This window comes from Gavia stellata, chromosome 2, assembly GCF_030936135.1.
Source record: "Gavia stellata isolate bGavSte3 chromosome 2, bGavSte3.hap2, whole genome shotgun sequence".
Lineage (NCBI taxonomy): Eukaryota > Metazoa > Chordata > Aves > Gaviiformes > Gaviidae > Gavia > Gavia stellata.
This window is the reverse complement of record NC_082595.1, coordinates 37547910-37572946: the sequence shown is the minus strand read 5'-3', so window position 1 is coordinate 37572946 and position 25037 is coordinate 37547910. Positions and strand designations below refer to the sequence as shown.

At 41.3% G+C, this 25037-nt stretch overlaps 2 protein-coding genes across 2 annotated transcripts in view; one reads left to right on the top strand and one right to left on the bottom strand.

The window, feature by feature from the left end:
• Nucleotides 1–1163, top strand: part of MAP3K4 (mitogen-activated protein kinase kinase kinase 4) — a 75484-nt gene extending 74321 nt beyond the window's left edge. The window contains exon 27 of the mRNA XM_059828090.1: nt 627–1163. Coding sequence (XP_059684073.1) covers nt 627–647 — 21 coding nt within the window. The 3' untranslated portion in view covers nt 648–1163. The remainder of the gene's footprint in view (nt 1–626) is intronic.
• Nucleotides 1164–4962: 3799 nt separating this feature from the next.
• The window catches only part of AGPAT4 (1-acylglycerol-3-phosphate O-acyltransferase 4), a 59173-nt gene continuing 39098 nt past the window's right edge, over nt 4963–25037 (bottom strand). Inside the window, exons 5-8 of the mRNA XM_059835435.1 lie at nt 22222–22324; nt 19992–20067; nt 14301–14499; nt 4963–5136 (exon numbers count right to left, since the gene is read on the bottom strand). Of these exons, the coding sequence (XP_059691418.1) occupies nt 5045–5136; nt 14301–14499; nt 19992–20067; nt 22222–22324 (470 nt within the window). The 3' untranslated portion in view covers nt 4963–5044. The remainder of the gene's footprint in view (nt 5137–14300; nt 14500–19991; nt 20068–22221; nt 22325–25037) is intronic.

The window sequence follows — 25037 nt, the reverse complement described above, 5'->3', positions numbered from 1 at the left end:
TACATATGCACAGACTTCTATAATATAGAGGTAAGGGTCCCCTCCATAAAAAGTGAAACAAGCACATGCTTGAGAACTCTACCATCCTTCAGTGCAAGGGTCTGCTTTTCTTTTAAGTTCATACTTCATGTTAAGTTCATGTTGAATGTTTCTCTGGGAATTGGCATAACAATCTGCAGTTCTTGCATGAATTTTGCCTATTTTTAAGCAAAGAATTAAACCAAATATTCACAGCTACAAATTTAGGTGTATCAGTAACTACTTTTTTGAAGAAGTAGGAGCACAGTAGGTTATTGAATTCTGTCCCATTTTCCAGCATAAAGTTGTTCACTTTGGTACTCTGGTTCAGTAACAGCGTGTTTGGGATCATTGTACCCATCCCTCTCATCAGTGCAACTGTAGCCAAACCCCATCCATCACAGAGGCAGAACACTTTTTTAGGCACGTAAGAGTTGCGTGGTGGCAATGGAAACATCAGTATTCATATATAAATAGTTGTAATTCATTATCTGTATAACAAGGGAGAAAGAAGAAAGCTATAAAGATGCTAAAGAAATTAATCTGTTCTCATGTTCGTGCTGCAGTAGGGAGACAATTGAATTAATTGCCTTTTGTCCTCTTCACAGGTTTGCACAGATGAAGAATGAAGTTATTCAATCTCTGGTCTTTTTTATTCTGGCAAGATATCTTTTAATCACTACTGTATGTAATATTTACATAAAGACTGTACTGAGAAACAGTATAAAAGTTGAACTTACGAAGACTGCACAAGTGACAAGCGTCACTTTCTCTGCTGCTCCTGTATGTTTTACTTGGCACATGTTGCTCATGTGACAGTGTCTGCAAGTTGGAAGAAGCTGCATGTTTCAGTGAAAGTGCCATTACTACTGTATATGGACCATACCTTTTCTGTTCTTTCTCCTGTTTCTCATTTGATTGAGAACTGTAATGTTAATATGTAGTATTTTTGAACTCTTTAGGTTCAGAAAAATGCTGTAGTGTTATCAGGCGTTATGGACCTTGTTTTTTAATCTGTTGAGTGCACTGACTGTGAACTTTTACTGGTTTTTTGTTTATTTGTTTTTGGCAAGCTTCAGATTTGTTATGCACAAGGCTGATTAATAACATTTTAAAAAAAGTTTTTTCTCAATAAATGGTTTATTTTAGGAGTTGTTGGTGAAGGGTTTTTTTTCTGAAAATAAATCTATGGGGTTGTGTCACATTTTAAACTTTTTTCCAATGTTTGCCTAAGACTGCTAAGCTAACCTAGCTGGACTAAGCTTCTCTTTCATTGCAGTAGTCAATGTTTTGTCAAGTTCAGGATGTGTAAGAAGCATCTTACACCGCAGAAGTGATAATAGAATTAAGGTATCCCCTTAATCCTCTCCTGAGGAAATAAGGTGATGTGCAATTCCTGACACTACCTATTATGTAAGGGATAGAGAGTCTGAAATAACTTTCTGCTTGAACACAAGTACTGCAAACAAGGAATGGTCTGCATGGCATTTCTGTGGCCAAGAGGAAAACCAGTTAAGATTATTTTTGTGTTCTGTTTGGCAAAACCAAGAATTTACTGTTAAGAGCTTTTAAAACTGATTTCTGATCCTGGACTTTGATTTCCGCCCCACCTCCCAATTGATACCAGTCTCAGAAAAGGGGGAGAAGTTACAAGTGGTTAGCAATTAGAAGAAACAGCCTGCAACACTAGATCTATTTAGATTCTTTTGTTTGGCTTGCTATTACAAACAGATGACTTACTTAAAACTGTACTTGTAAGCATTAGTGCAAGTTTACATATTCCTGTTACAGCTTTAGACCTTAAAATGAATAACTTACTTACTTATAAAGCAGAGAACTTGCTTTTAATATTTGGCTTTATTCTGAAGTCTTGTATCTCCTCTTAATCCACAAATCCTTGGTTTGTTACAGGTGTGGGTAGCTTTTATCAGCTGGGTGAGCTGTTGAAAAGGTACTGTGAAATCTGACATTTAAATCTAGAAAAGCACAAGCCTCACTGTGCAGGTCATCAGTGCAGTGTATCTAGGCTCTCAAAACATACAATGCTGAATTTAAACACAGACTTTCCCTTCTCTTCAGTTCTCTGTTTTCAGTTATGATAGGAGGGGAAGTACATTGTCATCCTCAGCAACTGACTGTGAAAGTACCTAAGGTAAAAGTCCACCTGGCCTGCTGTGTGCTTCATGTTGCAGTGTATCAGCAGCATCTGAGCGGTTTGTGTCCTCATTTGCCTTGTTTCATGGGCTCTTGTACACAAACAGGAACTGTGGACAGCTTTTAGGAGTCAGGATAAAAGGTGAAGAGTAAGCTGTTACTAGCTCGTTGTTGCCGACCAAAAGAAAACTCACTCACTTCACATCAGCTTTTTATACTTTTATTTTTGTATAAACAAATGTTAAGACTACTTTTGTTAAGGCAGTTGTAGAATATACAGTTGTTTGTGGGGACAAAAAGCAAACACTGCTTCCTGATGACATATGTCATTCTTTTAATACAGTGAATTTGGACTAGTTTAACTTTGGCAAGTACCATTAAGCTTTCTCTGTTTGCCAGTGAATGCTGGAAGGGCCCAGTGATGCAGTCCTTGGGTGCTGGGACTTCTAGAAGTGCTTAGGAGGACGGATCCAGGAGTGGCGTGTTTGGCCCTCAGCCTGTTCTAAGGGTTGGTCCCAGGGAAATGGGTATGAAATAGTCTAAATAGTCTTTCAGAAGAATTTAAATGTTTGGTATTTTCCTCTGGGAGAAGTGGCACTGCATGCAGTTGGAGGGGAAAGGGCTAAGATTCATAAGGAATGTTAAATGTCTCCCTACCAGCATGTTAAATCAGTGGCTCTATAAAAAGGCAAAAAAGCTAGTCTCTACCACTACATGAATATGTATTTGCTGCTCAGAACTACTCACCTGTGTGTATAGGGTTTTACCACCCTGAGAAAAGCCCACTGTGTCTGCCAGGTAAGGTTTTACGGTCAAATGCTAGCTTGGAAAGATCTTTTCTCTCTCCCACCCTCACCCATTTTCAAAAAGTCTTGTGTACCATGTCATCAGCCTGGCTCTTTAACATGCCTGATGCATTACTATGGGATAGCTGGACCTTTAGACACTACTAAATGTTATAATATTCAGTTTTCCACTGTTAAGATTGTTTTAGCAAATAGAGGTGCAGGGCATGTGCTTTATAGCTTTATAAGCATGGCAGTATTCTCTGATCATGTTTATGTTTGTGACCTGATACAACCTATTCTAGAAAGCTTCAGAGCATAGGGAATGTATGTGGACTGTCTCTGACATTTCCCAAGGCCTATACCTTCCTTTATGTTGTACATTTTACTCTCAAAAAAACTTTACTTACTGCCCCATGCTAAAAGCACTACTACACATGCTCTTTAGGTGCTGCGTATTAAAAAGACTAGTTTCTAGATGGTCTGATATACTGAACAGCAAATGCATATTTCATGGAATCATTCATATTCTGTTGTTAGCCCCTGTTTCTTCTGGCCTCAGTTTTATTATAGGAAGAGAGAAATGGTTTTTTATACTGGCTGCTAGAACTAAGACTGCTCATTTTCTTCTCTAGAGACACACAGGCTGTTCATTCCTAGACTATCATGGTTTAGTCCTACATGCAATGAAAACGTACCATCATTGACAATGTCAATCATAATCCCCATTGCTCAGTATAGGTATCTTTAGATTTTAAAAGTTTGGGTTTTTTTTTTCCAACTGTAATTGCTCATAGTTGGAAGTCCCTTCTCTTCCTTTTCCTAAACAAGCTCTTTTTAGTAACTTGCATACCCTTAACTCTTGAAGTTTAAAAACAAGAGGAGGATGCCCTGCAATCAGTATCAGGAATGTCAGAGCAACAGTTTTCCCAAGGGGCTTGATTCTAGTTCTGTTTACTTCAGAAGTGTGTCAAAGCAAGTCCAGACAGCTATTAAAAAAGAACCACCTCTAAGCCATACCACCTACTTCCCCTCTTCCCCAAAAGAAAAGCAAAAGATAATTTAAGTATTACCTCAGGCTGACTGTTACGAGCCACCGTGTAAACTAATTTATCAGAAAAGACAGACAAGCAGATTAATTGGGATCACAACAGTATGGGTGTGGGGCATAACTTAATCCACGCTTTGCATTACTTAGTTACAGCATACCCAGTTGTTTTGTTTTCACCATTGTTAGGAAGGCCTAGAATTTTAATCAGTGTTTAAAGCTGAAAGGAATTTATTACCTCAGTTTTCCCAAAATATAAATAGCATTTACTCTCAAAAGAATTACAGGTTTCAGCTATCCCTCTGATGTATTGCCTGGGGAAAGATGTGGCAGTGGGTAACATCCTTAGCTCTGCTCAGGCCACAATGCCAGATTCCACTCCAGGTTATGCCGCTGCAAGGCTCTGCTCTAACAAAGTGGGCCCTTAGCCAGGGTGTGGCCGAAGTTTTAAAGGACCCATGTGGTGCACACTGTGGGAGTAAGTTCTAGATGTAGAAAAACTCTACTGCAAGTCTGCCAGTTCAGTAGAGCTGCTTCAGTCCAATACTGGTATAACCAAGCAGAGCATCTTTCTGTATTTAAACATTGACAGATTATGGTTGTTAAATTGTTAACGTATGATCTACACAACTATCAATTTTAATCATCTTGTAACAATCTTTTGACATTTATCCATTCCTTAGAGCAAGTTAAGAAAGATAAATCCTGCATCTCTGGTTAGTTTCCAGGTAGAGTCTCATCATAAAAGCACATTGGATTATTTTTTTTTTCTTCAAAACTTAAGACACTTTATAGGAAAACAAACCAACCAAACAAATGCAAACCTGTTGTGGAGAATATAGGAAGAACCGCATCTTTCAAGCATGTGTCATCCAGCCCAAACCCCCAGAGAAAAATAACAGGAGCACAAATTCAGATACACATAGCAATTGCTCATCCTACCCTTCCTCTGATCTCACTCGAAGGACCATGATATGCACTTGAAGAGTTTTCAGAAGTTGCGTTTGTTCCCTTTGGATTGAAGCAGTCTCTGAAGGTACTACTTTTGTTTCTGCTTGTTGTCATTGTTGCCATAGGTGGAGCCCTTGTTAATTTCTGTAACGCCTATCATCCATCTGACACCAACAGAAGCTGCAAAGTAAATAAAAATCGAAGTAAAAGCTGCCTGCAGGCAAAGAGTGAAGATCTGTACAGGTGCAGCATTCTGAAAAAGACTAACAGTGTTCTCAGCCTTACAGCAGCACAGCATTAAAGGTAACTACCTGTACTTGATCTCTGATGAAAGGTACACCCCCATGCCCCTGTACCAGGTAAACTGCCCCCAGTATTTCATTAAGGAATAGCCTCAGGCTAGGCATATCCTCTCCCACCAGCAGGGAAGATCCTGCCTGAACGAACAAGAGGCACAGGTATCGAATGCCCAGTCCTGTTAAACCTTAGACAAGGCTGGCTGTGAAATGGGGGTGGTTTGGGGCTGCTGGTGTTACCTGGCTCCCAGGAGTTGAGTGACAAAATATACTAATGTGTCCGCTTGCGAGGTGTGACAGGGGAAGGGAATTCTACCTGCTTTCAACAGCCCCTGTGCCTGGAAGAGCACAAGCGAGTGCAAGGGCACTTCAGATCTTGATTAAAAATAAGAGTAAGTTCTGGCATTTTTTAAATACATCTCATGAAATAGTCCATTACAAATATATGAAAATACATATAAAAAAAAAAAATCTAGCTGTAGAGCTCTAAATGTCTCATCCCCATCAGTCTTTACCTCTCTAAGATGACCCTGAACAATTCCTCACCAGGCAAAGGACCGACTAAAGTTAAAGCCCGGGATCACCAAGAGAATCCAGAGGCTTCATACCACTACCAGATATCAACTGCCAACAGCAGGGCTGATATAACACCCTGTGTCCTGGCATTTGCTGCTCTTTAGCACAGGAAAGGGAGAGGGCTATCAGCTGGTAACCAGCACTGCCCTGTGCTTTACCAGCTGCTTGTCCAGCTGTTACCTGGCGCTACCACATCAACCATGTAAAACCATCGCTTTTTAAAATAGCTACTTCTCTCTTGTGCTTCAAGCAACCTGTTCTGAAGTGGAGCATAGACTATTCAACAAGTATGTTATAACTGTAAAGGCAACTTGAAAAAGCTGAATGTATTATTTAAGTAAGAAGATAGGCTAGAAAGCAGCTCTGCAGAGAAGGACCCGGGCTTCCTGGTAGATGCCAGCAGTGTGCACTTGTGGGAAAGGAGGATGAAGCTGGCCAGGGCTGCATTAGGAAGAGCGTTACCAGCAGGTTAAGGGAGACGATCCTTCCCACCCTGCACAGCACTGCTGAGGCACATCTGGAGTGCTGGGTTCAGTACAAGAGACACGGACATAGTACAGCAAGGCCAGCGAAGGCCAGAGATGATTAAGGGAGTGGAGGGAGCATCTTTCAGATAAGGAAAGGCTGAGAGAGATGGTTCAACAAGGCCAAGTGCCAGGTCCTGCACTTTGGTCACAACACCACCATGCAACATTACAGGCTTAGGGACGAGTGTCTAGAAAGCTCCCCTGCAGAAAAGGACCTGGGGGTGTTGGTCGACAGCCGGCTGAATATGAGCCGGTAGTGTGCCCAAGAAGGCCAACAGCATCCTGGCCTGTATCAGAAATAGTGTGGCCAGCAGGAGTAGGGAGGTGATCGTGCCCCCGTACTAAGCGCTGGTGAGGCCGCACCTCGAATCCTGTGTTCAGTTTTGGGGCCCTCACTACGAGAAGGACATTGAGGTGCTGGAGCGTGTCCAGAGAAGGGCAATGAAACTGGTGAGGGGTCTGGAGCACAAGCCTTATGAGGAGCAACTGAGGGAACTGGGGTGGTTCAGTCTGGAGAAGAGGAGGCTGAGGGGAGACCTTATTGCTCTCTACAATTACCTGAAAGGGAGCTGCAGAGAGGTGGGTGTTGGTCTCTTCTCCCAAGTGACGAGTGACAGGACAAGAGGAAATGGCCTCAAGTTGCGCCAGGGGAGGTTCAGGCTGGATATTAGGAAAAATTTCTTTACGGAGAGAGTGGTGAAACACTGGAAGAGGCTGCCCAGGGAAGTGGTGGAGTCACCCTCACTGGAGGTGTTCAAGGAACATGTGGGCGAGGCATTGTGGGACATGGTTTAATGGGCATAGTGGTGTTGGTTGATGGTTGGACTTGATGATCTCACAGGTCTTTTCCAACCTTAATGATTCTGTGATTCTGTGACTGTTCACAGCCTGGAGAAGAGAGGCTTGGTGCGATCTTATCAACATGCATAAATATCTGAAGGGAGGGTGTAAAGCAGACAGAGCCAGGCTCTTCTCAGTGGTGCCCAGTGACAGGACAGAAGGCAATGGGCACAAGCTGAAACACTGGGGGTTCCCTCTGAGCGTAAGAAAAAAAGGAAGAAAATTTCTACTGTGCAGGTGGTTGAACACTGGCACAGGCTGCCCAAGGAGGTTGTGGGGCCTCCATCCTTGGAGATACTCAAAACCCAATGGGACACAGCCCTGAGCAACCTGCTGTAGCTGACCCTGCTCTGAGCTGGGGGTTTGGACTACATGATCTCCAGAGGTGCCTTCCCACTTCAGCTACTGTGTTCTGTCTGATTTGCTTGGATGAAAGGCATTGTGCATTTTGTTCTTCCAAAATACCAGCACTTGAAAAGAAACTAATCAACTACAGACTTGTGTTTTGTAGTACGACAGTAAATTAAGTGACAGTTTTTAGAAGTGCAAGTGGTAATTGGATACCAGACATGAGTCTCACATGATGTGACACAGTGATGGCTGAACAGACAGTGGCGCAATGGGGAAGCTAGGCCGCCCATGGGGCTGTCCTCGGGTCTCCTGGATGCTGAGACACCAGGAAAGCAGAGCCCTCTCCCAGGCAGATAGCTGGGCAGTGAACAGGCAAGAAAAGAAGATGGCTCCTAGGGAGCCATTCACCTTCACTTACACTCCACTGTTAGTCCGTGAATAGAAATGCATGCAACTGGGACAAGTGAAGGGTTTCACTCTCACAACTAGAGAAGAAGAAAACACCTCTGATATTTAAATGGCCATGAGCTAGGGAAGACAAGAGGAATATCCAACATGTAGCCTGCAGTCTGGGATCATAAAATAGCAGGCATGAAAACATTAAGATTTTAACCAGAGGTGATAGAAACAGCATCTGGAGATGGACACAGAGCATAAATAAGAGCAGCTGTTACAGCAACCACACAGCACATTGGGGATTTCATCCAGTTCCAAGAATGCCACTGCCTGGACACCAAAAACTACCTAGTTCAGCAGTTCAGATTTATTTTTTTTCTTTTCCTTTGCTCCCTGGCAGAAGCTGCCACTGCCCTTCTGTCCTCATTTCACTCTGCAGCCCTCAGCACCCTGGGGAAGGCAGGGTGCAAGGAGAAGGGACTGCTCGTGTTTCCCAAGCCTGTGGTAGCAAAGTGGGCATAAGTCCTGAGGTGCCTCAGTGGTTTCTCCCTGCACTGCCTGCCTGCTCTCCACAACTCTCCTGGAGCCTTAGTGCATACCCTAGTGATACCATCATGTTTAAGGATTTATGCTGCTGTTGTTCTAAATACAACTATAGTAAGGGGAACTTAGGTTTTTTTACTACAAGGAAGGGGAGAAAGGGAGATCAAGCAGGAATTGTGCCTGGCTTAATCAGCTGTGACAATTTAAGCCCACCCTGAGCAGGAGAGAGAAACTATCAGCTGAGACATCCCTGCACTGCTCCACAGCAAACTACAGAAGGTAACTGAGCTCCTGCCATCTTTTTGCCCATCATTACCCACCAGCCAAAAGATGCAGGAGGTTGCTGAGGACCTGCTCTGCCTGCCAGAGTGCTAGGGACTGAGGGAGGGCTGAGCTAACACAAATCAACAGAGCCAATAATGTGATGTCTTTCTTGGAATGTTTTTTTAGCTCCAAGAAAACCACCACCTCCACACATAGTACCACATCCCTCAGCAAAACCTTGGCTCAGAGCAGAGGACTTCCACCTTTTCTCACACCTCAGGATTTCTTCTCATCTGTTACCTGGGGTTTGTGCCATACAGCAAGGGCTATAAACAGCACAGCAGGCAGGGGCATAAAAATCTCCCGTATATAGTCTGCTGTACACCTGGCGTTATATAGGTTATACACTGAAATGAAGACTTGTACAACTAAAGCTTATACAAATGGTAGAAATTGCCATTAAGGGCCTATCTTACATACTATAACGGAGAAGAAACAGGCAAGTAACGGAAAAAAAAAAAAACAAAACAGTTTTGGGCACCAGGCTGAAAGGCCAGATTGTCTGCCAGCTCCACCAACAGGCAGAATCAACACAGGCACAACCCTGCACACAGTTTACAATCCTGTTGTAAAACTCACTGTAACACTGCTGGCTCACGCACTCCTCACCTTCCACTCATCTCAGCCTACGGGCATCAACAGCCTTGCTGCCCAGACCACGTCATGGTCCAACCCTTCAGTCCACATTCTGCACTTAGACACAGTCAAGTCACCAAGGACTCACTCATGGTTTGTACTTTGATCCATGGAAACAGGTTTTCTAATAGCACTGTGCACATAGCAGACATAAAACAGCTCCTGCAGAATCAAAGCTACCTCAGAACTACTTACATTTGGTTCAAATGGAATACTTCTCTCGCCTGTAACTGATACTTAACTGCTGGCCCCACACAGTAAGCCCAGATGCCATTATGCTTTTAGCATTAGACACGTTAAGAGCTCCTTACTTCTTCATTTAAAAGCCAAGAGAAGCCCTCTCATCTTTTGCATACAAAACCAACAATCCCCTTTTAACTGCTGTTGACAGCTCTATAATAAAGTACTTCTAGAGCATGAAGGTTGTCCTCTTCAACACAAGTTACTAAAACATGAAAGGCAACCTAACGCTGGGTTCTTTGGAGCCAAATGAGATTGGGGAAGCAGGAAGAAAAAAACAAGAAGCTGCTGCCAAATACAAATACTGACATTTGACAGACTCGCACACTGCTTTTAACACCAAAATATCAGCCTCAAGTTTTAAACAGCACTTGTGAGTTAAGTACATAAATATTTTGCCATGTGTCTTATGAAACTAAAGCCAGTTTTCAAAAGAGACTTTTGTCCCTCAAACTGCTTGAGCATCTACCCTGTGCAGCAGGGACTGCCTTGTGTTGGTTCAAGTAGTATCACAAAGGGCTCCTGGTCCTAGACTGATAGTTAGATATTAGCACAATGCGATGATTATTATGAGTATAAATAGCCGAACTGCTGCACAACAAAGCAAGAGGGGATGGCTCAGCATTCTCAGTATAAAGAGGAGACATCGTTTATTTAGGGCTGAAAGTGTTTCAGCTGAACCAGCAGAGCTATATATACATTGGTTACTCATTCCTTGGATCTGAGAGTTAGGGTCTGAGGCATTACAGTGCTTTCACTCCAGCTTGACCACCATGGGGCATTTCTCTTAGGGTTCTTTCCACCTGAACAGCCAGTTACTTACAAGCCAGTAAGTGTTTTACTGCAGAGCACAATTAGCAGAGACTGTCTAAAAGACAAATGACACCCTGAAAACAAAACAGAGGGTACCAGGTAAAAGGACCTCCTAGTTCCTCTGCTCTTTCCTATCACAGAAGGTTTAGGAATATCTTGTGCTATCTGCACCTGTGCTGATAAAAGTAATGTTATCAGGTACTGAAATCTGCCCTTAGGCAACAGTCTACTTATAATAGGCTATTAGGGAATGCAATATGCTTCCCGATTTTGAAGTATCAGGTGAGCTGTCAAATTGCCATAGAAAAAATAATGTCGCAAAGCTACCTATGCTGCTTCAGTTAACTAACAGAGGGAAAAGGCCTATTAGGTGCAGTGTGAAAAGGCGATTTTATCACCTGATCACAATGGTAAGTAAGTCCCTGTGATTTACAGAAAAAGCTTCCTTTTACATTGTTAAGCCAGCAGGTACCAATCATTGCTCACACTGGAAAAGACAGCTAATACAGTCCTCCCTGCTTTGCTACAAACTGGATCTGCCAGGCAGACACCAACTGGCACCAACAGTCACAACCTCCAAGGTACATTTGTGTTCATCTATTGCTACCTCGTAGCCATTGCAGAAGTCACTTCTGAGACCTTGCCTAAAGCTGGAGATGAACTGCAAAATAAAATAATGGTTGTTCCTCTGGCAGAAGACGGCTGCATCACTCCCAGGACACTGATGACAGAGATACCCCTTAGGATATAAAACACAGTTTGGAGAGAATGGCCTTGCTACAGAAACTCAGCTATTGGCTACAAGAGTCAACGTGACAGCTTGGGCTGAAGTTTTTAGATACGTCCACAGGAAGAGACCAATGATTCCCAACTAGCAATGACATTGCTTGTAAAGGGATATAGTAAAACATAAACAGCCTATAACATACTAAGGGAACCGTTGCTCTTTTGGTGAGTAATGACACATCCACTTTAAAGTGACCAGGATAAACCAGCTCTGCTTTTTGTTAGTTTTTACCAAAGGCTGAGCTTCCCTCCACAATTTCACAGAGGCTGCAATCTGCTAATAAGTGACAACATCATCTTTCCTTTTGCCTGCTCATCAGCCAGAGGTGGCTGGCTGAGTCTAATCAGGTGACAGCCACTACTACAAGCAAGGCAGTGTCTTCCACTGCGCTGCAAATCCTGGCGAGTTACAAGTACTTTGTGTTTGATTACACAATGTATTCAGAGTGAGAACAGAGCTGTTGCTAAACACAGAGGTTTTTCAAAGGTTGCAGAGGACTGCAACCTGCAGCATCCCACAAATGTTGCGAATACATATGGGGCAGCAATGCACATCGCAGTGGGCCATTAATCTCACCATTTAATATGTTCCTCAGCTGTGCTTTTGCAGCCTGGGAGCTCACGTGTTCATTCTGCCAGCAGACTGCTGCTGTAGCTTTCTGTTAGCTCCAGCTTTACAAATAACCTGAGAACCTTTGGATTATCACTGCATTCAAAAAGGGACTCACAGCAGCCTGCTTATTAATCTTTCCTTGTGGCTAGAAGCAGAAGAAAGCTAAGTGGGGAGTAAGCCAGCAAGGAAAAAACAAAAGGGCTCTTTTGCTGTCCATTCTTAGTAGCATCATAGCTTTTTCGCGCTGCAAATTCTTTCCCTCCCTTCCTGATAGAGCGAAGACGCAACCTAGTTGTAAAGGCCACTGATGGCAAGATGGTATTGCACTTATGGTGGGGGGTGTGGTGTCACTCAACTAAATTAATAAGGGCTAAATCCAGAAACATCACAGATGCCAGAATGCCAAGCATTAAAGCATCCAGCCCTGAGGTTAAAATGCAGAACGCTGAATTATGCAGTGAGGCTCCCTGTGGAAGGTACACGAGGCACTTTGGAATGGTACCTGAACAACCAGCCCACTGAGTGGAAAAGCTGAATTAAGAGGAAAATGCTGAAGGGAAGGTGAGAAATTAAAAAATTTTGCAACGGCTAAGCTTCAGTGCCCCATTATGCCATTGTTCCACAGCCCAGTACCAAAACACAGACTATGCCAACATTTCTTCCAAAGGCAGAACAAACGCCCTCTTGAGTGCTATTGCCAGGTACATAGCATTTGCAATGGTGCCATACCTCATCCCGCCCACTGTTGTATAGCCATTTTGACCTAGAACACAGAGGAGACCAATTGACCTTTCTCTGCAACTGAAGGGTATTTGAACCCAACACCTCCCATTCCTGAGGAGCACACCCTAACCATAGGGCTCACTCTGCTCCCATCCTATTCACCATTCAGAGAAGGGGGGGGAGAGCACTACTAGTGCCTTCCAACAAGTAAGGTCAGTGAAAAAAGATGCTTCTAAGTTGTAGTAACTGCTCCAAGAAATTCTTACACATTTTACATAAAATGTTCCCAGGGTAAAAAGCACCACAATTTCTCCAGGTGAGGACAAGAGCACAGGATTCCCCTCCCTTTCTCCCTACCTTGCCCACATCAATGTACCAACTATTATGTTAGACCTTATCCTTGCTCTTGGTTTTCCTTCCTCTGGCCCAAAGCATCACGAAGCAAATATACTGTGTGTGCACACGCACACACACAAAAATTCTTCCAACTATCTTTCTAAGAAGCTTCCACAGCAGCTTATGCAGAGTTTGATTTGGTGGGCACTTTCTGAAAAAGAAAATAGTGTGCCTACCATATCAAGCTCTTCACAGATGGGCAGAAGGAGATTAGTTAATTCATCTTGATCAGACTAGCACGGGACCTGCTCAAGATTCAGACTTTTTGAGAATGCAAAGAAGTATTATGTGCTAGAAACAGTTTCCTAGGTAGAGAGCAAAGATACACTTCTGAAACAAGAAAATGCTCCATGTTTTCCTGTTTCCTCTGTGTTGCTATTTTGGACATGGCTTTTTAAGCTAACGCTAGTATCTCTGCATCCAAGTTCACTCAAAGCCAGAAGAACTGTCAAGTTCTGCTTCTTTTTCAAAGGATGTTTGTAATATACGCGGGCATTAAGATGATGAAGCCATAAATACAGGTGATGGTCAGTGCAGCCATAGAAAATATTTGCTTTATAAATGTATGGCTTATTCTGGAAGGGAACGTGTTCTTCAAACAGGCACTTAATATACCATAAAGCACAGACACCCAGATACGATGTTATTTGCTAGACTGACCTCGTTCCTGCTTCCATGAAGGACACCAAATGAGATCTCCCTCCCTTTCTGTGGGCCAGCTCCTTGTTTTGTTTTCCTTCCTCCTCTTAAATAACATACTATTTTAAACACAAACCAAGGCCATTCAGAACTACCACAGGAATTGTAGAAATCACCTGTGATAGTCTATGACCTGTGCTGTTTAAGTCAGAGTAGATGGCCACAACAGGCTGTCCTTAAATCACAAGTTCATGGATTTCCAGTGGATGACATATCAGACTATGATTAGATGAAAGAATTCTCAACACACTAAATTAGCCTTGAGTACCTCTTCTAGGCATTCAAAGTGCAATCCAGCAACACATTACACAAGAAAAGAAAGCCTCTTGTAGGCAACCCACTGGAAAGTTAGTTTTGATTTCTACAGAAACAGATTTTGTATGCAGCTCTTACAAAAAATAATATAACTATACAAAAAAAAAAAAAACACCCAAAAAAAGAATCTATTTAACCTATTCCAGGCTAAAGTGGATACAGTATCAGATGGTCTGTTGAATTCACAAGTCATGTTTATATTTAGTAAGCCTCAATAAATCATGTCTGACAGTTACCCTGTAAGTAATCTTTCTGTCTTACAAAACTTACCCATTACAATGACAAATGCAAAACTAGCCAGTGTCAGTGATGATCCACTGTTGATCATGTTGACAAGCAGCTTGAATAAAGGATATAGCAGCAATAAGGCCCAGAAAAGCCAGTTCAAAAGCGTCCATGGTCGTCGGGGTGGTACTATAGGGACTGCTGGGTAGGTTCCTGTTCGGTAGTACTCTTCCTGGAATGCATCCTAGTAGAACAAAGGAGAGCAACAATTAAATCCCCATCTGCCAAGAAAACCAGCCATTCCTGACTTTGATGTTCCTCTTTCTGCAGGCCTGTAACCACGGGGGAAGATCAAAGACCAAGTCATGGCTGAAAAGCTTGTACTTTGAAGTCAATAAACACACAGTCAAAAAAAAACCCCAAACAAACGAGCTTACATTGATGTGCACATCCTTTCTTTCTCCTACACACAGAAGCCTGGAAAATGGCATGCCTAGAGAGTATAACAAGCTCAGTAAAAGAAGAGTGAGGAGATGTACACTCCTGCAGCAATGAAGACATCACTGTTGAACCTCCTGCAAGGGCCACAGTGACTAGACAAATACTGCTGGTAAGCCAGAGAAGTGTTTGGGCTGCAAGTTCAGCAGCGGATCCTCCGTTCCCTAATGTTTTCTCCAATCACTGCTCTAAAAGAGCATCCACAGCCCTGTCAGAAAAGGTGAGCCGACACCATCTTGTCCCATACTCAAGAACACCACGCCCTCCTGTCTGCTTTGTCCCATAGATGCAGGCTTGTTCATCTTGTTCCCATGAAGCTTACAGAAGAAGTTTGGCTGCTGAACCTCTCCACAGACAGTTAGGCACGCAAACAGTTTAGAATCTCTCACTGGTTTTCATCAAAGGACTTTCCCTTTTAGTATAATATGAGGAAGATAATGGGGTGGGGTTTCAGTATTTTTGTTTTGTGGTGTGTGTTTTGTAAAGCATAGAAAACTTAGAATTCAGTACCTTCCTCTAAAGCCCATATGGGTGAATGGCATTGCCTTTAGCAATGTGATCAACCCAAGATATCAAAGTGGGTGGGGAAAAAAACCCCTTCCTTCTGGTCCAAAAGCAAAGATTATTGATCTGTGTTATCACCTCAAACTGGTTAATTAATGAAGTCAGAATAAGACTCACATAAAAAGGAACCTCAATTTAGTCAGAATGAAGTGCTAAATTTCTTCAAAGAAAGGAATGACTGTTTCCAAAAATTCTGGCAAAGCCACGATTGTCCTAATCAACCACAAGAAGATTATTTCTACCACGGTATGATTTTACATTTACTTACACTCCAGCTGACACAGACAATTCTTTAATTATTTAATGGTAACTTGAGCAATTAGAGGCTGCTACCATTTTATCTATTTCAAAGGGAACATTTAGCTTTTAAGAGATTGCATAGCAAATAAAGCATTGCGCTCTCTTTATTGAGATTAAAAAAAAATTATGACTGTTTTGTGCATGAGAGCTAGATTGTACTGGGATCACTATGGCCAATTAATTAGCTGTCTTCAACAAATTACACAGTGTATGAAGTTTTCTTTACAGTGCCTTGAGGACTTTGTTTTATGACTGGTTTAACATGGAGCTACTAATCATCAGTAAATTGAATTCTACTATATACAATTAGGTTTCTAAATACCGGTATTACCCAGAAAGTTAAGAATTTCTGACTATTATTGGTATTGCCATTAGGGGGCCTATTACTACAGACAGCAAGACAGACTCTCTTAAACAAGCACAGCAGTTTTCTCTTTGCTGGCTCTGCACAGCATTAGAGGCAGCAAAACCGCTGACCACATCTCACCAAGAGGTTTGAGACAGGTGGAAGAAATACACAACGGGCTATCACCTCCACTATAGATTTTACACCATTGTGGGGAACAGCTCTTCAATTCAGTTATGATTCTTTACCCTTAAACATTCACATTCCTTGCAGAAGAGATCTGTGGGTTGATCTGTCTTCTAAGCTTTTTTACAAGGGTGCCTGTGGTACCCATCAACAGCTCAAGTCAGCATTTAAACCCATGATGTACCTCAAAATTCCCCTCAATCACCTTGCCCACATTAAGTTCCTTTCATTCCCCTGCTTATTTTCAGTTTGTAATAAATCCCACCCACCCAAGCATCATATTCGGACATAGAAACACGCTCCCTCTAATGCCCTCACCAAATTTGAGTTACTTCAGACAGTGGGGTGGGTCATGCAGTAGGGGGAAATCAGGGAACACCCATCATCTTGTGAGAGGCTAACTGGACTGTTCCTCCCCGCTCCCACCAAGGAGGTCTGACTGCAGAGGTATGCCACTGCCCTTTCATGAGGAAGCCCACAAAGAATGAGTATCCAAAAATGTATCCTTTGTTCCCAAACACTACAGTTGTGTACACTTCCCCTCTTCAGTTATGATTTTCTAATTCCCTGGGGCATTTCAGCATATATTTTCATGCCCTGTTCTCCATGCTTCTCTTACAAGTGAGAAGAGTTAGAAGCTCGCTTTCTTTTTTAAGAAAATTAAGATTCTCAAGCAGAACTTCTATTTCAGGCACTGAGGCTGTAAGGAGGTGAAAAAAGAAAACATGCAAGGGCTAGCAGTTATGACTATTATACAGTACCTCTTCAGACCAGGCACTAAGATGCTCAACCCAATCCTTGTTAAAGTCAAAGGGAGTCTTTCTAGCAATGGCAGTTTAAAAAGGAAAAGAAAAGAAGAAAAAAAAGAAAAGGCAATGTGCAACCCAAATTGCACCTGTGTCATAATCTGATTAACTGATACAGTGCTGGCCAACTGTGGAAGGACAAAATTCATGAAAAAAGAAAAACATGCAAGGGCTAGCAGTTATGACTATTATACAGTACCTCTTCAGACCAGGCACTAAGATGCTCAACCCAATCCTTGTTAAAGTCAAAGGGAGTCTTTCTAGCAATGGCAGTTTAAAAAAGAAAAGAAAAGAAGAAAAAAAAGAAAAGGCAATGTGCAACCCAAATTGCACCTGTGTCATAATCTGATTAACTGATACAGTGCTGGCCAACTGTGGAAGGACAAAATTCACCCAGATGAGGAAGCAGCACGTGGACATGGTGCTTACTGTAAGCCTGGAAGAGGGAGGAAAACAGCGCTTGGTTTAGAAAAGCACAGTGCCACTGTTTATCTGGCAAGGCCCTGTTCATTGCACTTGCAGCAGGGGCTAAACCAGAAAATTAAGTGATAAGTAGCAAGAACATAAACATGCTAGATTCCCAGAGAGCAGTATCTCAGACTGAGGTACGTATAACTGAGATCAGGCAATGAGGTTAAAAATAACGGAACAAACTTTTCTCAAGGACTCTCACTCCTTTACTAATGACAATTTAAAAAAAGAAAAAAAAACACCTCATGTTCCTTCATGTCCACTAACTGCTGATTTCATTACTCAAACACCTTTGTGTCCCTGATCACCATGAGTGCACAGCACTCCAGCCTTGACCTCCGTACCTGTGGCACGCCCCACCTACTAAATCATGCTATTAGAGCATAATTTAGCACGCAGTATGTAAAACGTGAGAAGGTACTGCAAAATTATGAAAATCACTGAGAATAAGCAACGACACATGCAACCATAATGCAAGACAAAATAGGGGCTTTTTTTCAGTACTGTGCATACCTTGTCTTACTTTGAAACAGAAAGTGAAGTGTTACAACTAGACAATGCAGGGCATGAGTGCATATCTTGCAATGAATTACTGCCCTTTGAATACAGATTTGTTACATTTTACCAGAAATATTTACTGATTCTGAAGACATTAACCTGAAACAGAATTTGGTTTTGGAAAAAACACCTAGGTGGCAATGCTGCTTGTTATCCAACCTAAGATCCAATTATCCTTTTAAAAGATGCATGGCAGAAGGGTGAAACAGAATTGCATTTTCACCCTGCAGTTGGGCTTTCATAATCTCAGAACTCTTGAAGAAGTTGTCCCTGCTCTATATTCTCCCAGTCTGATTTTACAGAGACATGAGCTTGTGTAAACCAGGAATGACTGCAATGAAGTAACAGTTTCACTAATGTAAAACAGCTGAAGGAAGAGGAACATGCCACCTCCAGAAAAAATCCACAAACCTACCAAACCTAAAACACCCAATCAATCAAAATGCCACACAACCAAAAAGGTTTTAATGGAAAGGAAAACTGAACACATATTCCTTCCTCCTATACTTAAATAGTAAACTATGGATTTAAGCAACCAGCAAACTAAGTTGTTAGGAAGAAAGCAGGATAGATAGATGCTCTGTTTGCACTAGAACTGAGTGTTTGCCAAAGAGGGAATAACAGAAAAAACTCAAAGTGATTTACTGCGAACTACATAATAAAGGATTCAGGAAAATAATCACCACATTCTCATTTGATTTACGTTCCTGTCTTGCAAACGTCTAAACATTTCTTTGGAACATGAAACAGAGTTACAGATAAAAATCACAGTAGCAGAAAGTGGACTTTTGCAATGTTCAGCAAAAGGACCATTTGCATTTATATGCCTGTAGCATGGGCCCATGGGTAACATAATGCCTTTCTGCAGAAAGGTGTTAGGGGTCATGGCTGAATTAGGTGTTAGTGGCACAATTTACAGGAAGGGAGATCAAAGGCAAAGCTAGTAGATCTACAACTGAGTTCTCAACACAAACATACTTTTCACATTCCTGTAAGCAAGCTGGTTAAAGGGACTATGAATTAAACCAGAAACAGTCATGGCTTGAAGCCGAGAGAAAGACTAGAACATACTCAATACAGAAATGCTAACATGGTGTTCTGGGTGGAGTACAACAAATGGCACAGCAGATTTTTGCTGCCCCAGTGAGAGGAAACCAGAGTGTAGCTACATTCTATCACTTCTAAATCAGAAGTACTGCTGTATTCCAGTCTGAATACATAACTTAGATCAATTTATGGAAGCAAAATGAGCTGCCAGGCCCTCATGCCTTGCATACCTATGACTCCCACTGATTAAAATGGGAGTGCTGTGTGTATTCAAAGAGCGCATCCCCTAACTATTATCTCCTATGTTCATAAAACCAAAACCCACGAGAAACAGATTCTGAAAGTCTGAAGGATGCATATGAAAGTATTTGGGGGGGGGTGTGAATCAGTGGGCATCTACAAACACACAGTCATTATTATTCTGCCCCCATCCTATGTAATTAGGAATCTTAAATGCACACCTTCTATGCACGCAATGTGAAAGCAATTTATTAGCCTGTCCCATTAATGTTGGATCTTTGCCTTGGTAAAAAGACAGGGTAAAACAAGGGACAAAGATTTTAAAACACTAAAGCGAAACACATTTAGCCCACGAATTACTTCTTGATTTAGGAGGTGCCTTCAAGGAGAAGGAGGTCATTCTACCGACCAGGATGTAGTTGTGTTTCTTGTATCCTCATGCAACTTTCTAAAGAAGTTTTAAAACTACTCTATCGAGGTCTGCTTAAGTTTTCTTCCTGTTGCTCTTTTAGTACAAAATAAAGGCAATCATGACTGACAGCACAAGACCAGTTTGAGTCTGGAGAAACAGAGCACATTTCCTGAAAAACAAACCAACCAACCCACCCACCCCAAGCCCCCAAAGCAGGACCACTACACATGCACACTGTAAAGGTCCACTAGCAGCATAAATAACTGAGCACCAGTGGCTCGCAAATGCTGTCTAGACAAAAAACTAACCTTTTCTTGATACAGTTTGTGGAGCCAGTTAGAACATTCCTGCTCATCTTCTGGGACTTCCTCTAGTGGAATCCGCCTGTCAGTGGTAAAACAAGAGAAATTGAAGAATATTAAATACTTCGGCTCCCATGCAAAGCACTTACATTATACAGACAGATTAACCATCTGACAGGAGAGTCACTACATTTTCCACCTTTTTCTAATTTGTAGTAACAGCTCCCAGATCAGTATAGTTTGCTTCTAGAGCCACCTTCAGTTTTCAGATGTATCTGAAATTCAGAAATTTGGATTTCTGAAATAGTAATGCATTATGTTTGAGCTCACTAGAGACGCTTTCTAGATAAAGGCTTGCAATTTTCTGTTTCCGAACAAAGGTTTTGAATGAATTAATTTCTTACCCCACCTATGGAGTTCAAGGCTGTATTTAATCAGCCAGGCATCAGAGAGAAAAAACAAACAATTCTCCTTATACCTAGGGTAAAGCACTCTGGTATTTCTCAGGTAACATTTGCAATTCCTATAATTTTTGTTACGTGCAGCTTGGTTGGATAATTTCCAGCAAAATGGCTCCTACCACTGAAAAACCCTCTCTTGACTAAAATTTTTCATCACATTACATGAATTATGGTCAATAAATCTGTGAGAGAAAAAAAAAAATCTCCTTGTCATCTTCATTTAGGTATGCTAATAGCAATATTTAATGATTTTACATTTTTCAATATAGCATATATTTTAATTAATATCCATCAGAGCAACATCAAATTAACTTCCTTCAGCACACGAAAGAGCACTGTTCACAGTCAGGACACTCCTGTTTGCAGTTCATAAATTAAGAGGTGTGACACTACTATTTTGTTCCTTTATTTAAGAAAGTCATAAGATGGCAAACATTAGAAGTCAACACAATTTAAACAGAGATAAACAAGGCCATCCAAATTTTAAAAACTGAGTGCAACACCTACAGCACTTCAATAAGCAAATATGGAGGATTTTGGAGAATGTAATGGTCCCCAATTAATTGCCAAAACAAATTTTGCCATGAGATTTAATTTACACTGCCTGTAAGAGCTTTTCAGGAAGCTCAAAAGGACAGAAGGGCAAATAGCTAGCCCAAATTGTGAAAAGCAACTTCCATGCTCTGCCAGATTGAGATGCAGCAGACTGGAAGGGTGTAAAGGGAGACACAGCAAGATGCACACCACTAGACTGTTGGAGGAATGGCCCACACAGGTACAGCCAGCTGCTCCTCCACGAACACTAGCCAGCCAAGCCATGTACACCAAACACAAGGCCACTAGGCTGAGCTACCCATGACAGTCAAGTAGGAATGCAAGCTCATGTTGCCTCCATGAGGAATCAAGAGAAAGTTTCTTTTTACCTTTGGGTAAAAACAGTTCTGAAGAAAGAATTTTTTCAAACGGGCAGAAAAGGGGAGGTAAGAAGAAAAGGTTGCCCTACTCCACTTCATGTCGGTACCCAAGATAAACCAGTTGGACTAGCCAACTATAGCTATAATGGGATTATGATGAACTCCTGATCATTTGTGGGATCACTTCTAGGCTCCTATGCTCCAACCCTAGACCATCACATACACTAAGTGCCTGCAGCATTGGTGCTGTTAGTAGAACCTGGCCTGGGGATAAGGGCACTGGAATTGGCCCATTCTCACTAAGGTTATGGGAAGCCATTGGGGTATTCATCACCTACAGAAACATTAACAATACAGAATCCAGGTAATTGTTTTTTCATTAAACAACCCCCTTCTTGGTAGGGAGGGAGTGGCCATGAAATACATCAACAACTACACCAGAGATGGGAAGAGTCCTGAGCCTGGCCTCCACCTGAGTGGGAACTATTATGCCAGACACAGCTGTAAAGCCACCCCATCTGAACACTCACTAGATGTTTGGTATTCTGGCCAAGTGAGTGAAGAGAGGCCCCACTGTTGCTGCTGAGCTGACAAATAAAGACACAACCGAATAAAAAAAAAAACCCAACAAATAAAAAAAATCCTGTAGAGCTTTATAGGGTCTCCACATATTCTTAGTCACAGAACTTTACAAGAAACCCCTCCCATTCCATATGAGTTTTTATCTGCAGTTCTGTGAAACCAGGTTGATAGAGATTTGCTATCCATGACCTACTTGAAAATATTTCCTTACTTGTGCAATTGTGATTGCAAGTACACACTTCTGTATGCCAAAAAGGAATTAAAATATTGATTACTTGCCTTACATATAAATCTGCATGATATTTCTTTCCATTTAGAACTCCCAGCAATGTTGGATTCTCATTATTTCTAAAATTGAGGGTAGAATCATAGACTGCAGAAACTACAAGAAGAGAAACAGGTTATGTAATTAGTATAGTAACAGAATGGAAGTAAGTCATTCTCTCTCAAGCAAGGAGCATATTTAAACATGAAGTCATCAGCAATAGCACCATAGTTTGAGCTGTCACCAAGGTAAAGATGACAATGGAATATTCAACATGCAGGTTTTAAGAAGCCAAATAACCAGTGACCCTTTCGGGAACTGCACCAGTAGAATGGAAGGATTTACTTTCCACCCTTGTCTCCTTCCCCATCAGGTGCAGAATATTGGGCATAGGGAACACAGTTACAGTTTCTGACAGTTAATATACCCAGGACATCCTAAGAGTCAAATGCTTGAAAAACTATTAGCTTTCTCGACTCACTGTGAATGACACAACTCCTCCCCCAATCTGGGTGAATAACCAGGCAGATACACACTATACAAACAATGAATATATACAGTTTGACTAAGAATGGGTAAAGTGTGAGACACATCCTACAGCAAGAGGGCTTAATGCAACTATGAATTGCTGGGGTTCAAAACAACCTTTTGATAACTGAGGCACTTGCTATAGGGCAAAGGCAGAGACAGAATAACAGGCCATGTCCTGTGTGAGCTGGGCTGCTGCTATGAAGACATGCAACTGCGAGGAATGTTAAAGGCCAAGTTCCACAGAACAAAAATGCAACCAAACTTTCAGCCTTGACAAAACACTGTTTCTGCAGTTCAGGACTGTGGCGTTAACAGTAAAGTATTTGTGAAGGTTATTTGTGGTTAAACTAAGACAGCGTTAACAAGCTGTTTCTACAGAAAAAGTGTTCACTGTTTTAAACCACATTAAGTGTTTCAAAAGAGTTTCTTTGAACACATTCTTAGAGACACTATTTTCCTGATGTCACAAAATGACCAGAGCACAATTAATTTTACTGACACTGAAACCAATTGTGCAACATGGTACGAATTCTAAGATCAATGCCAGCAACAAAAGTGGGGGTTTTTTGGTCACAAAAGTGACTAACATGCACTTCACATGTAGCTTGCTGTGTTTTAGGCTTTCTGCTCTAGGGATTTGTAATAATGAACACTGTGATAAACCTTTAATGTGAGAGCTCTTGACCCACCTAAGAAAGCCTTTGATTACACAGAACAGATTTGCTTTTGGTTTTGAAGCCTCTCTAGCTACGAGAGATAAATATGCTCACAACATTCAGCCCCCAGAAACTTACCACTACATTTGTTATTGCAAAACAGAATTCATAGTGCAGAACAGAACAGCCTGGCTTCAGTGCTGCAAGGAAATCCTGAAAACAGAGGCCAAAACCCTGTCACTGCATACAGACTGTATCACTCATTAACAACTCTATTCTTTTCCTACTACAGTTGGGTTTTTAGCCCCAGCCTCAAAACTACAACACATAAGCCAAAATCTACTTCAAGCACACTACTCTCCCTGTACAATATAAGTAGGAAATTACTTTTTTTTTTTAATAAATTATCTATCTCCATTTTTAAGCTTCTTAGTGTAGAAGGATTTTACTAATCTAGTCTAATTTACTAATCCAATGTAATTGAAGGAAGACAAGAGCTCAATTTGGTTTATACAGGGTAAGCTTCTTAGTTTATTCTTTAATAGCATAAGATTATTCTAACACAACAGGAACACAATAAAGGAAAGTATGATGTACGCAGCACTTGTTCTTTTGTCTTTTAGAAGACGTCTACATTTGACTTTCGATAAGAATTGGGTGCTTGTTCAGACACATTGGAAGAGTCTTCTGTTCTGAAAAAACTTCTGCAGAGTTGGTCAGGAGCATCTTTATGTGCTGTTGACCATACACAGAGTTTTCCTTCACTTCAGGGAAAAAATACCCTGTTCCAGTTTGTAATGGGTCTGTAGTTTGATATTCAGTCCAGTCCTTTTTAATATCACACTGAAATCTTTTGGTGTGAAGCAGTGCCAAATCCAAGACAATGATAGCATAATGCAGCAGTAAAGAGACCTCTGTTATATTCAGTTATAAAATAACTGAAGAACTAAGCTTTTCATTTTGAAAGTGCAGGAAAAGAACAACAGTAGAAATGTCAACAAAAAAGACTGCATGGAATTAAAATTTGCCAGAAAGCTTCCACAGCCAAAGCAGCACTAGCATGCTGTGTGACACACTGGAATTTTTTTTCATTAAATGTGTATTTTGTAATTACGTAATTAGAACTGGACATCTCATGACTTTCTCATCCAAAAGTTCAAGAGTCCAGAAATTTCATGTTCTAAACCAAGTAAAAAAAATAACTCCCCAGTATCCTGAAAACACTGCAACTGTCTCACTCTCAGATTAATTTAGGCAGTGTTTGAGAAGTTTTGCTTCAATTGTGAAATAAAGTATTTTCTCAGAGGAGATATCTTAAACCGTCTTTTTCTTTAAAAAACAAACACAAATAAATATTTGGAAGCCTTTTCAAAGGCTCAGAACAGATCATAACTTAAAACAAAATTTTTCCAGCTGAATTGCTATTTTCTGACAAAACAGACTAGGTTTTTTGTTTTGTTTTCTAATCTCTGCCCAGCTTTTTTTTATATCTTTAACTTTTGGTTCCTTGTACAGCATTCTGACAGAGAGCTACATGATTAAGAATTTAAGATTTAATTTCTTAATTCCGATCTAAGAAATCTTTGGATTACGTATCTAGAGAGGATTTTTCTTCAACTGTCTTCTTGAATTTCTTGCATTAT